The sequence below is a fragment of the Magnolia sinica genome, chromosome 1 (assembly GCF_029962835.1).
Source record: "Magnolia sinica isolate HGM2019 chromosome 1, MsV1, whole genome shotgun sequence".
Lineage (NCBI taxonomy): Eukaryota > Viridiplantae > Streptophyta > Magnoliopsida > Magnoliales > Magnoliaceae > Magnolia > Magnolia sinica.
The window spans coordinates 100,859,998-100,873,047 of NC_080573.1; the positions used below are offsets into that span (position 1 = coordinate 100,859,998).

Below are 13,050 nucleotides of genomic sequence, written 5' to 3' on the forward strand. Positions count from 1 at the left end.
GGAGCATTTCTCAAACTTAGAAATGATAAAATCAAGGAGAACTATTGAAGGACAGAGCTTTCCCTTCTCACCTTACAGGCTCCAGCATATCTTCGTAATTAACATTGGCCTGAAAGAGACATGAGCAAGGCACAGATAATCTTCTAATTTCCATCGATTGTTGCCGGCTTACATAGGCCTGCAAAATAGAAATCTCTTCATAATCCTCTAAACCTTCCTATAAATACCATTTTGTACTATGATTGCTACTCATCCTAACAGAAAGAACCCAAAAACAAGTCCTAAGTAGGTTATAAATCCCATTTACATTAGATTTGTATTAAAACACAAATACCAACATCGTGTACCATGGCCTTCGACGCACTCAAGCATGGCTCCTTCCTAGTGGTACTAATCCTAGCCATTGCCCGAACGTCCAATGCCGGCGACCCGGATATCATTTCTGACTTCTTGATCCCCGCAAATGTTACCATAGTAGACAGTAACTTCTTCACCTACACCGGCTTTCGGGTACTTGTAGATGCAGACCCACCCACAACATTTAAGGTCACGAAAGCAAGCATGGCCGAGTTCCCAGCCCTCAATGGTCAGAGCGTTTCGTTTGCAGTTCTACAATACCCGTCCGGGTCAGTGAACCCACCTCACACCCACCCCCGCTCTGCCGAGCTCCTACTTCTCTTGCAAGGGTCTCTGGAGGTGGGGTTTGTCGACACAGCTAACAAACTCTACACTCAGACCCTCCAGGTGGGCGACATGTTTGTATTCCCTAAGGGACTCGTGCACTACCAATACAATAGCGATGGTAAAGATCCAGCACTTGCCATCTCGGGCTTTGGGAGTGCGAATGCTGGTACGGTGTCAGTTCCTGGCACTGTCTTCGCCACAGGCATCGACAATGTCATCCTTGCGAAATCTTTCAAGACCGATGATGCCACAGTTCAGATGATCAAGGCTGGACTTGCACCCAAGGCCTAAAGATTTGAAGATTTAGATCATATGTTATTTTGAATGAGAAGATAATAATCACTATCGATTTTCTTTTGAGGTAGGCTAATTGTATTTGAACATTGGTCGTTTGTTATTCAAATTGATTTGTCAATCTCTACCTATTTTGTGTGTTTGTGTTTGGAGCATTGTTTGATCATTGCGTGAGTGGCAATTCACAGTCCTCCGGTTGTGCCGGGCACTGAGGGGCACACATAGTGACATTGTTGGATGACTGTCCAGCTGATAGGGACAGCCGTAGATGGTGTGGAGAAAGAACTTCACACCACCGTAACAATGTAACAATCCGCTTCTCAAACAGCCTAACCAAGTCATACTAGTGCAAGGCCATGCATCTAAAAAGTATTATGCCTCAAGATGGAAGCTCATATGCCAAGGGGATGGGTCAGAAAACCAGCTATCAACAGGATTAGTTGATCAGGGACCTCTGGATAGGCTCTCTCCTATCCCTCTGTCAAAGATCCACGGCAACTATTGCCTACATCTTACCTTACCATGTTAGTCATTTTGTCAACTGTTTGTCAGACTCAACGTCCCATACTTCCAATACCAAAATCACGTTCTTCACTTACCTCCACTTTGCATTCCATCACTTGAAGCACAGAGGAGGAAGTCTGCAAGTGGGAGTAGAGATACTCACCTAGACAGGATTCAATGGTTGACCAGGAAGGTTGCCTAGGTCAACATTCTCCATTACACTTGAGAGAAGCCCTAGCGGGAGTAGAGAACAGCCACGGCTTACTTTCATATGACAGTGACAGTATGAAGGGGAAGATGATGTGCCATATACAACTGATGCATAAGCATGACATAAGGAAAATAAGGAAGAATCCAGATGAATTTAGGGCCTCTTTGGATTAGCCATTACGGCTGTAGTATGCTTTGCATGGGCAATGATTATCAATACCACTGTAGAGTTAGAAGGAAAACAGGATATTTGCCATGCGTTACACCAGTCCGGCAGTGTCCACTTCCGAACATGGATTCGTATCTAAACAACTGCCATGGTTAAATACACGCGGATGTAAATTCTTCCATATGTATTACATCCATACTATCCATCCATTTTATAATATTATTTTAGGGCATGACCCTAAAAATGAGAAGAATCCAACTCTCAAGTGCACCACGCAATGGAACGCAGTGTGGATGATGATACCCACCGTTGAAACCTTCCTAAGGCTCACCATGATGTTTATTTGCCATCCAACCTTTTCATAAGGTCACACAGACCTGGATGAATGTAAAACACAGATAACAGCTTGATCTAACACTTCTGTGCATGAACCCAGGAAGTTTTCAATGGTAGGCATTCCATCCCCACTGCTTTCTGTGGCGTGGTCCACTTGAGTTTTGGATCTACCTCCTCTTCAAGTCCATTCCATCAAAAGATCTTGCAAGATTGATGGATGGTGTGGATATAACACATATATCATGCTGGGGCCACAAAACTTTACCACGTCAACACACCTTGTGTCTCTCAATCCAAGAGGATTACTACCATGATTGAGGGGATTTTGACCAAATAGCTTCGTGGTACTGCCAAACACACCAAAAAGCATTCTTCAAAAAATAAAAATTAAATAATAATAATAAATAAATAAATCTTCCCTTAGCTCTAAGAGCCTTTTGAAATATTTAAAGGGACAAAAGTGCCTTTGCATTGAGCGCAGTGCTTCACGAGGGATTCGATTGAATAAACAATGTAAGGCCCACTATGGTGTTTGTGAGAAATTCACATCATTTACATTTATTTAAAATAAATAAATAAATAAGTAAGATATTTCATATATGATGGTGTAAGGAAATGTACAAGTATGGCTAGGCCCATAAACAAAAAGGAAAAACAGGCCCAGCAGAGAAAAGGGAAAAAAAAAAAAAGGCCTAGCGTTCTCTCATGTATCCTAGACCAAGCTTATCTAGGAAGAGTCTGCCGTGAACGATGGGAGGAAGCTCAGCTAGGGTCTAGAAAATTCTATGGATTTGGCTGCCACTACCCATGTGGGCAAGACCATCTGCCACCGCGTCAGTCTCCCTAGGAGAATAGGAGATAGTGGCCTCAATGCTGTCTATGAGGGACCTAATTCTGATCCGCCTGTACTGAAGAGCCCAAGATTGAGAAGCCTTGTTGATAATAGACTCCACCGCTGACATGGAGTCACTAACAATTTCTACCTTGGTAAAGCCTCTTTCAATACAAAGGGATAGGCCCTCCCAGATAGCCTTGGTCTCGGCCCGGCCATTAGAACCTATCCCATAACCCGAAGAAAAAGCGAAAATGAGGGAACTGGAGTTATCCCTAGCGATACCTCCAGCACTCAAAGGACCCGGATTACCCAGGGCTAAGCTATCAACATTAATCTTTATCCAACCAGCCTTAGGCCACACCCAGTAAACAATCTACATCTTTGTGGGTCTAGATTTATCACCGTCCAGGCCCAAGTTATGCAGGGCAGCAGCGGAGGAACGGAGGACAGATTTGGGGAGAGGGAGGCGAGAAGCGAGTAGCTTTATCCAAAGGTTGATTTTGGATATAATTCTGACATAATCGATAGTTGAACCATCCATATGGGCTGCATTTCTGGCCAACCAGAGCTCCCAGAAGATAAGGGCAGGGGCTAGGCCTCTAAGGGAAAGGAAAAGGTCAGCCGACCCAGCAATGGACCACCGGATGGTGGCCCTGGCAAGGGCTGAATGATGGGAAGAGGATCGCGGGATGAGAAAAAGATCTTCAAAGTTTCTCCACACCTTTGAGGCTAACTGACCTGTGGAGAAGACATGATCTATCGTCTCGAGATTGGGCATCGAATGGGGCAAACAACAGTCACATTTGGAGGCCATGGGATGCCTTTCGCTTGGGTCTTGGAGTCGACTAGGAGGGCATGATGAATGAGCTTCCAAGTGAATAGGGAAATCTTTGGGGGAAGGATGGAATGTCAAACCCATTTGGACCAACACTTTTTTACGCCAGAGAGACGAGAGCACAACCAGGCCGAAGTAGTAGAAAATTCTCCTGACGGAGAGTGTATCCAAATCCGATAGTCATCTAAAGAAGAGGTGCAGAATCCCTCTTCACTAATATGGTCAATAACTACTTGAGGAAAAAATGGACTTGCAGGAGGGGGGGTCTTGCCATCCGTTTGGACCAATCTAGTCCAAGACATGCACGGGCTAAAGATAATAGGGCCGCAAGTTCCAGTTTTTCAATGGGCCAAGATTGGACCAGTCAGTATCCCAAAAATTACAATTCTCCACGACCGATGATCCAGTGAGAATGGGCAGGGATGGAAGGGAAGAGTGAGCAGATTTTTCTCCAAAGGGGGGAGGCAAATGGGGCGCGGCTGGAATCACCTGAATCTACCACATTAGTAGCGTACTTCTCCTTCATGAAGGAAGCCCAATAGCTACCGTTACCTTTACACAAAATAGTCTAGGCCATCTTCAATCTGAGTGCCTTCATGACACTACTAAGGCTTTTCACATTCAGCTCGCCTTCAGCTTTAGGCAAAAAGATGGATTTCCAACTAACCCAATGATGGCGTTTTCTACTGCCCTCCCAGCCCCAAAAGAAATTGGAAAAGGCTTTTTCCAGCTCCTCTATCAGTCCAGATGGGACCACAACAGCTGTCATGATATGAATAGGGATACTAGAAAGGATGTGGTTGAGCAGGGTCAAGCGGCCCACTTGAGATATAATTCTACTTTTCCAACCAGATAAACGAAGAGAAATTTTTTCAGCAATGGGCTGGAAAAGGGACTTGCATGGTCTGCCTTTGTAGATCGGAACACCCATATAGGAAAAGGGGACTGCACCTTTGTTGAAACCCAGAATGCGTTGGATAGAGCAAACTCCCAACTCAGATTGGGCAGCCGAGGAGATGAAGAAACTCTTGTGGGTGTTGAATTTCATGTCGAAAGCTTTCTGGTAGAGAGAAAGGATATTGTTGATGCGCCGGAGAGTATCACTGCTCCCGTTAGCTAGGAGGACTGTGTCGTCGACATACAGTAGATGGGAGATGGGCTTGCAATTGCTGCGATTGTGATATGGACGGCAGATGCCTCTATCAATCCACATCATTCACATGTTTTGCCAAATCATTTTATGACATGAGCTCAAAAATGAGGTGGATCCAATGCTCAACTGGGCAACACAATAAAAAATAATGGAGATCGTACGCCCACAGTTGAAACATTCATGGGGCTACAAAAGCTTTGGATCAGGCTAATATTTTTATTCTTTTTAAGTCTGGATCAATGAATCACTTAAATCACAAACGTTTTGAGAGTGCAAGGAAGATTGAAGGAGAGTAAGGAAAGAGCTAGTGGACTCTACATTCATATTGAGGGTCCATGGGTGAGGCTTCCAGAGGAGCTCGAGGTTTCTCCATTTTCGTTGGGAACATCACATTCGATACAAACCAGGAGGACCTGTACAAGATCTTCACCAAGTATGGAATAATCATGGACGTTTTCACTCCTTGGGCCAAGAATCTCAATCGGCATAAAGGATGTGCCTTCATCAAATTCATGTACGCAGCTGACACTTACACGGCGATAGGTGTTTTAAACAGAAGGATGGTGGATGTGAGGAAGCTGGCGGTGGAGATGGCTAAGCCTACAAAAACCCTAAAACCAGTATCCCAAAACCTCACCAGGGAGCCAAGCACCCGCCAACCCCAGCCCGCCCCATCTCTCAAAAAACCCTCTGTCAAACCCCAAAATCCCTCTCTCCCAAATACTTTGCCCCCGAATCCCCATCTCAATCGGCCATCCAAACCCCCAAAACCGAAAATAGCCTCAAATCTTAAACCCCATCCCCAACAAACCTTTCAACATGGTCACCCCTCTCCTACTACAGCATCCATCTCTTTTACAGCAAACTAGGATGATATTCGGTGTAGGCAGAGAGCCCTATCTCTGTCTTTAATAGCTCATGCTATCAACAACAAGATTCAACTCATCCACCTATCCCACACCTTATCAGATTCCAGCTACGCGGCCTCAACAGTGGATATTGCCCGAGTCACATCGGACAGATTCCTCTTGACCTTCAAATTGAGAGTGGAGCTCCTCTCCTTCTTCTCGGACTCCTCCCTGCATCTTAAAATGAAGATATCTCGAGTGGAGGCTTGGAATTCATCCCTACCACCAACTCAGGAAGGTACTTGGTTCACACTCTATGGTATCCCTATCCATGCTTGGATTGATTCTATTTTTGTTGAATTAGGCAATACATTTGGACAGGTCCTAGAGGTGGACAGGTGCACATCCCTTGGTTTAGTCCAAATTGGAGCTACAGTTAAAGTGTAGCTGTAGCCAGGGGTTGATATCCATCTAGTTCGGAAGCTGGTTGTGTCTGGATCGAAATTCCCGATCTGGGTTGTCCTAGACTCCCCCTTTGTGGAATCTGTTGGGGTTTTTAGACCCACTGACCTTATGGTGTAGCTCAAAATGAAGGAGTGGGTGAAGAAGGCCTTCTATCACCCAGCTATCCCTCCGTGCCCTCCATTACAATTTTCAAGCCAACCAACATGTGAGGAGATTGGGCCAACCCTCTCCTTACCTCCTATTAGATCTACACCTTCAACCACCCATGTTACCCTCAGTTTACCCAAGTCTCCAGCTCAGGTACCTACTCCTAACCTGGAAATGCCACCAATCCCACACCCATCAGTTGTTCGACAAAATGCCTCAACCACCCCTGTTGCCTGCATTTCACCCTAGATTCCAAGCCAAGAAATTGTACCAATCCAGGACAACATTCCAATCGTTCCCCTACTATCTGTTCGACGTATTTCCGAAGCCACCCCTGTCCCCTATAGTTCACCAATTCCTTCGACAGAGATTCTATCAGTCCCCAGCAACCCTGAGTGTCAATCTCGTGTGCCTTATTCACTCCCTTCAACTCCTCAATTCACCCTAAACCAGCTACCAAGCACTCAGCACCCTGCTCTCTGTCCCAATACCCCCACACCAAAAGGCCCTCCCAAGATAAATTCCCCTTCTCATCCTCTTAGGGAGCAGTCCAGAGCACCCATACGCCCCTATATATTCGGATAGGTTCCTTGCTCTTGACCAGCAACTCCTTCCAAAACCCAACCAGGCCCTTTCGGAGGGTGATAGCCCTCTGAGGTCACGCTATACAGTTTTGGGTAATGACTGTGAGTGTGTTGGTGTGGACTGGGACTTTCGGAAAGCCCGTAAGGATGTGGAGAGCAGAGGAGTCCACCTAGCTGTGGATCTCTCCCCATTTTTCAATAGAGCTCCCCACCCACCACCCTCATATCCCCTGCCTCCCTCTCCATCACATCTATCTCACACCTAGATTCTACCTTCCAACCATGCCTGCGATGAGAGTCAGGTCCCCTACTCCCTTTTCCCTCGGCACCAACCATCTCCTCTCAATGCAGATACTCCTCCTGGCCTTGCCCCTTCACAGGAGCAACCCCCTCTCCCTGCTTAATCGATAAGGGATTCAGTGGTTGCTACCATGTTATCCCCCTATAACCTACTATAGAAGGTCGATCAGACTTTCAACTAAAATGGGACAATCCAGAATCAGAGCTTCCATAGCTCCTGTTTCTTCATTGAAAGAGAGATTAAACAAAACCAAACGACGAGGTCCATTGTCCAAGAAAAGCATACATGGATAGTATGCTCATATGGAATGCCCGGGGGGTAGGTAATAAGCCCACCATCACAACATTGAAGCGTCTGATCAGCAAGTTCAAACTGTCTTTAGTGGCCATTTTAGAGCCCATGCTCAATGATGGCAAGAGGATTCGCCTTGGGCTAAAGTTAGGATTCCACTCCCCCATGTCTAATACTGAGGAAGGAGGTAAAGTTTGTCTCTTCTACCACTCGTCCTGCTCTATTGATATTGTTGCCATCTCCTTTCAGATGATTTCCAGCTCGGTAGCTATCCATGACAACCCCACCAGGTGTCCTGTATCCTTTATATATGCCAAGTTCTCCAGAGTTCATCGTAGGCTACACTGGGACCAGCTCTCTGGCTTGGCAGTTGGGTCTTCATTACCTTGGTTGGTAGCAAGAGATTTCAACACAGTCATTGCCTCTGCCGAGCGTAGAGATTCAGGCCCATTTGACTCTAGAAGCGCTGCAGAATTCACTGAAGACCTAGAAAAGGCGGGTCTTTCGTATGTGGGTTTTGCTGGGAATAAGTTTATGTGGTACAATAATCAATGGTCAGGCGAGAAGTTGGGTGAGGTTGGATAGAGTTTGTTGCAATAGTGCTTAGACGGGGCTGTTTCCATCGCTACAAGTCAAACACCTTGCCAGATTCAACTCAGACCACGCTCCCCTCCTTGTCTCCTGTCCGACGACTTCTTGCACTTTCTCGAAGCCCTTCAGGTTCTAGAGAATGTGGCTGGGCCATGCCTCTTTTCAGGATCTGATTAGGACGGCCTAGAAGTCGGATGTTATGGGAGGTCCTCTCTTCACCCTGCAAAGTAAGCTGAGAAATGTTAAGGTCGCCTTGAAATCCTAGAACGGGGATATTTTTAGAAACATTTTCCATAATATTAAGCAGGTTGAAGTGGAGCTAGCGCTCGCAGAAGCTGCCACTCTTATATCCGCATCTTAGGAGAACCATCAATCTCTAGAGGAGGCCAAGGTGAAGCTGGCCCAGCTAGAGTTATGCGAGGAGATTTACTAGAAGCAAAAGTCTAGGTGTAATTGGTTGAAAAAAGGTGACCAAAACACCAGTTATTTCCATAACATGGCTTCTGATAGGGCTAGGAGAGCTATCATCCAAAATATTGAGCTGGCGGATGGCTAGGTGGCTGTGGACCAAGCCTTCATCAAGCAGGCAGGGATCCTTAACTCCATCCCTGTGATGATCTCAGCTAATTATAATAGAGAGCTAATGCAGGAACCAACCATCGAGGCAGGGACCTAGGCCGGGATGGGTTTACTAGCACCTTTTTCCAGGGCTGTTGGGAGATAGTTGGCCAAGATATCTTCCAAGCAGCAATTTCCTTCTTCAGAGGGGGTCACCTTCCGAGGGCGTTCACTACCACGCTAATCTGTCTCATCCACAAATCTATGGGCCCCAAGAAACTTTCAGATTTTCAGCCAATTAGTTAATGCAATTGTATTTACAAAATTTTTTCTAAACTAATTGCTGACAGGCTTATCAGGATTCTTCTCATGATTATCTCCCCTGAGCAAGGTGCTTTTGTCCAAGGGAGAGCCATAGCTGAAAATTGTGCTCTCACGTAAGAAGTCTTCAGGGACAGACAAGAAAGTCAGAGGGGGAAACATCCTCATGAAGCTAGATATGGAGAAAACTTATGATCACCTGGACTGGGGTTTCCTTAAGGCAGTCCTCTTAAAGTTTCGCTTCGATTCTATCTTAGTTGATTTGGTGGAAAAATGTTGGTCAAATTCCTGGTTCTCAGTCCTAATTAACGGGGAACCCTGTGGTTTTTTCAAATTGTCTAGGGGCCTCCGCCAGGGAGACCCGATCTCACCAAGCCTTTTCATCCTGGCCTCTGAGGTCCTTAGCAGAGGCTTCCAATGTCTTTTCAGGAGTGGAGCCTACCTCCCCTACGCCACTCGAGGATCCTACCCACCCATCTCTCACCAACTCTTCGCAGATGACACATTATTAATAGTAAATGGGGGCAAATTGACGTTGAAGAACATTGCAGAATTCCTTAAGGCACACCAGTCAGCGTCCTACCAGAAAATCAGCAGTAACAAGAGCTTTTTCATCATTTCAGTAGCCCAATCTTTGTCCCGAGTAAGAGCTATCCAAAGGACTCTTGGTTTTTACCAGGGATTAGCCCCCTTTACCTACCTTGGTGTCCCGATCTTTAAAGGGAGATCCTTGAGATCCTGCTTTCGTCCGTTGGTGGAGAAATTTTAGTTCAGAATTTCAAGGTAGAAGACAAAGCTGCTGTCTCAAGCGGGCCTCATCACTCTTATCAACCACGTCCTGAATAGTATTCCAGTTCATACTTTGGCAGCAACAGATATTCCTTTATCTCTGCTGGGGGAGCTAGATAAAGCCTGTGTGAATTTCTTTTGGGGCTAGGATGGAATCCGCAGACATTTTCATTGGTTGAAATGGGACTGTATCTCTCATCCTAAGAAGGAGGGGGCCCTAAGGATCAAGAACCTTGCTTGTGTGATGTTAGCCTTTAGGATGAAATTAGCCTGGAATGTTCTCAAGTTTGATAATGCAAACTTATGGATATCCTTTGTCAGGGCCAAATATGCAGTTGATCTGGGTAACGTGGATGGATTATGCCTCTCGAATCAGGCTTCACCCATCTGGAAGAAGGTTTGTGCGCTGCTTCCGCTAGTTGCTGCCAAGTCCCGTTGGATGGTCGACAAAGGTGAGCTTGATTTTTAAAGGGATTCATGGTCAGATCTGGGCCCACTCACTCCTTGGCGTCAACATACTTCTCCTCTTCAAATGCTTCAGGTCTACGATTTCATTAGCCCCCAGGGCTGGATTGACCCAGGTAGAGCTCGATCCCTACTGTCGTCAGAGATTGTGGACCATATTTTATAGGAAGGTATTAGCACCTCCCCATATGAGGATAGGAGAATCTAGACCCCCTCTTCATCTGGCGATTTCAAGATTAATTCAGCTTAGGAAATCCTCAGGCCAATAAGCGTGACATACCCCTGGGCCAAATGGGTTTGGCACCCCCTAATTCCTCTAAAAATCTCTCTCTTCTCTTAGAAACTTATCCATAGAGTGGTCTCAATGAGGCTAGAATCCAAGCGAAACATGTTCATATAGCCTTCAGATGTGTTTGTTGGCCTGCACCCCATCAGCCCAACGTGGAATCGATTGACCATCTTTTCTCGGTTGGCTGTGTGGCTAAGAAAATTTGGTGCCACTTCCAACCATTCTTCAAGGTCGCAGGCATGTCCCAACACTCAGTGATGGGGAGAGCTACTTTGTGGTGGGCTCCTAACTCCCTGTCCTCACCAGATTGGCTATTTCCCCTGCAAGTTCTCCTTCTTTCTATCATTTTCTGAGAGATTTGGTTGGAAAGGAATAGTGCGAGGTTTGACAACTCTGTGTTCTCTACTTGTTTGGTAATTCCCAGGTTCATCACAGGATTGAGATGATAGGTCCTTCCCTTCCCCTCTCGAGATCCCTCAACAGGTTGTCAATCTCGCTCCTCGCGTAGTTGCGCATCGCTGGTCGGTCCCCCAAGCTATTATCCCCTTCTATGGTTAAATGGTTGAGGCCTAGGAGCAGCTAGATTAAGATCAATGTCGACGGGTCGGCCCTAGGGAACCCATGGCCATCTAGTGGAGGAGGCCTTGGTAGAGATTGTCAGGGAAATTTTATCTTTGCTTTCTCCTCGACCTATGGCATAGGTTCCAGCTCTCGAGCTGAGTTTCGTGCCATCTGGGAGGGCATAATGAGATGTGCAGATTTGGGTTTTTCGAAGATCGAGGTGGCAAGTGATTTCAAAACCATTGTGGGGATCATTTCGAATAACTCAAATCCAGTTTGGTCCTTGAGTTACCGGTGTGCGAGGGTCAGGGCTTTGCGAGATAGATTAGATTTTTCCTTAGTCCACACTCCAAGGGAAGCTAATGCGGTGGTAGACATTCTAGTTAGGAGAGGCAGCGCCTCTCAAGAGAGTTCTTTTTTAGCGCCTAGTCCGACCTCCTTGATATTGCTAAGGGCCTTATGTTTTTGGATAAAGTAGGCTTAGGTTACTTGAGGGAAACTTAGTTCCATCTCCCTATACGATAGGTGAGGCATCGGCCATTTGTGATGCCCACCCAAAGGCTTTGTAAATCCCCCTTACTTTTTATGAAATATACTATGTTCTTAAATAATTTTTTTTAAAAAAGGACCTTATGATTATTTAGGACACTTTATGAACAATTTAGATTACATATAAGCATCACGGTAGAGTCCAGACAGGTTCGAGCGGTAGGCAATCCTTTTCCATTTTTTTTAGTACTGTGGCCCACTTGAGTTTTAGATCTATCTAATTTTTAGTCTCATGTCATAACATGATCTTCCAAAATGGATGGAGTGGATTTCACACAAACATCATGGTGTACCCATTATAGCTTCCGGTGGCAGGGACTTTCTACAAAAGGCTTTTGCTCAAATATTGTGGAATTATTAATTGAATAGCCTTCAATTATGATATCGTAAAGGTGATAACCTCAACTGTAAAGCCATTATTATTTTAGCTCTCTGGGCACTATTTGGCTTTTTTAAGATAAAAATGCCCCTCCGTTAGACATCCTCTCATACAACGTAGCTTTTTGTGGAAGTTAAGAGGTCCTTTTGAGAATGGGGGCGTCACCTGCACTAAATCAACAATTGGGCCAACCCTTATCCGATTTGATCCATTCACTTTTTATCGTATAGCAATGAACCCACAATAGGTCATCTTAAAAAAATAGAGTTGTTTGTGGACCACAACTGCATTAACATTGTGAATTAATTCCATATTATTTCCTCCAATATGGTCCATTTGCGATAATTTTTTCCTCAAATTTTGATAGATGGCATGAAATTAAAACCCCTTTCGTGTGGACGAGTTGGATTTACTTTAAGACAATCCAGTGGGCCCCACATAAGGTCTCATGTGTGTTCAAAAGGTGAGTCCCTTGCCTAGGTAGGCCTTTTGGCTTTTTTTTCTTTCCTCTTTGTTCTTTTCACAGGAGGGGACCACACTGTTGTGGCACAAAAAATATTCCATCTTTCTCTCTCTAGAAATCTCATTACATGCCCATTGCATTAGCAAGGAATTCCATTGTGCAGATCCTTCCTAAGGTTGTGCGCTCCACATTTGGTATGGAAGAATGGATGGGCGTCATCTGGTATAGATGAGTGCATAGGCATCATCTGGTATGAAGGAGTGCCTGGGCATCGTCTGGTAAGAAAAGAAAGGATGGACATTGCTTCGTATTAAGGGAGAAGTGGTTGAACACCATTATTTAAGGAAGAAGTGGATGAACACCACTGTTTAAGGAAGAAGGTTGGGTATTGTCTTAAGGGAGAAGTGGTGGTGATCACCACTATTTAAG

The 13,050-nt window shown here is 45.3% G+C and overlaps 2 protein-coding genes across 2 annotated transcripts; both read left to right on the forward strand.

The window, feature by feature from the left end:
• The first annotated feature begins 348 nt into the window (after positions 1-348).
• On the forward strand, positions 349-975 carry LOC131248052 (germin-like protein 9-3). Its single transcript, XM_058248096.1, has one exon. It carries the CDS (start codon positions 349-351, stop codon positions 973-975), a length of 627 nt encoding a protein of 208 aa, XP_058104079.1.
• Positions 976-5,355: 4,380 nt separating this feature from the next.
• On the forward strand, positions 5,356-7,468 carry LOC131248065 (serine/arginine-rich splicing factor SC35-like). The gene is made up of 2 exons (XM_058248115.1): positions 5,356-5,640; positions 7,331-7,468. The coding sequence occupies exons 1-2, from the start codon at positions 5,356-5,358 to the stop codon at positions 7,466-7,468; spliced, it is 423 nt and encodes a 140-aa protein (XP_058104098.1).
• The last annotated feature ends 5,582 nt before the right edge of the window (positions 7,469-13,050 follow it).

What these genes read in the sequence shown, in the direction of transcription:
- LOC131248052 (XM_058248096.1), top strand. Translation starts at nt 349, where the DNA reads ATGGCCTTCGACGCACTCAAGCATGGCTCCTTCCTAGTGGTACTAATC.
- LOC131248065 (XM_058248115.1), top strand. Translation starts at nt 5,356, where the DNA reads ATGGGTGAGGCTTCCAGAGGAGCTCGAGGTTTCTCCATTTTCGTTGGG. An exon ending in CTACAAAAACCCTAAAACCA is followed by an intron (nt 5,641 to 7,330) that starts GTATCCCAAAAC and finishes TCTCACACCTAG; the next exon opens with ATTCTACCTTCCAACCATGC.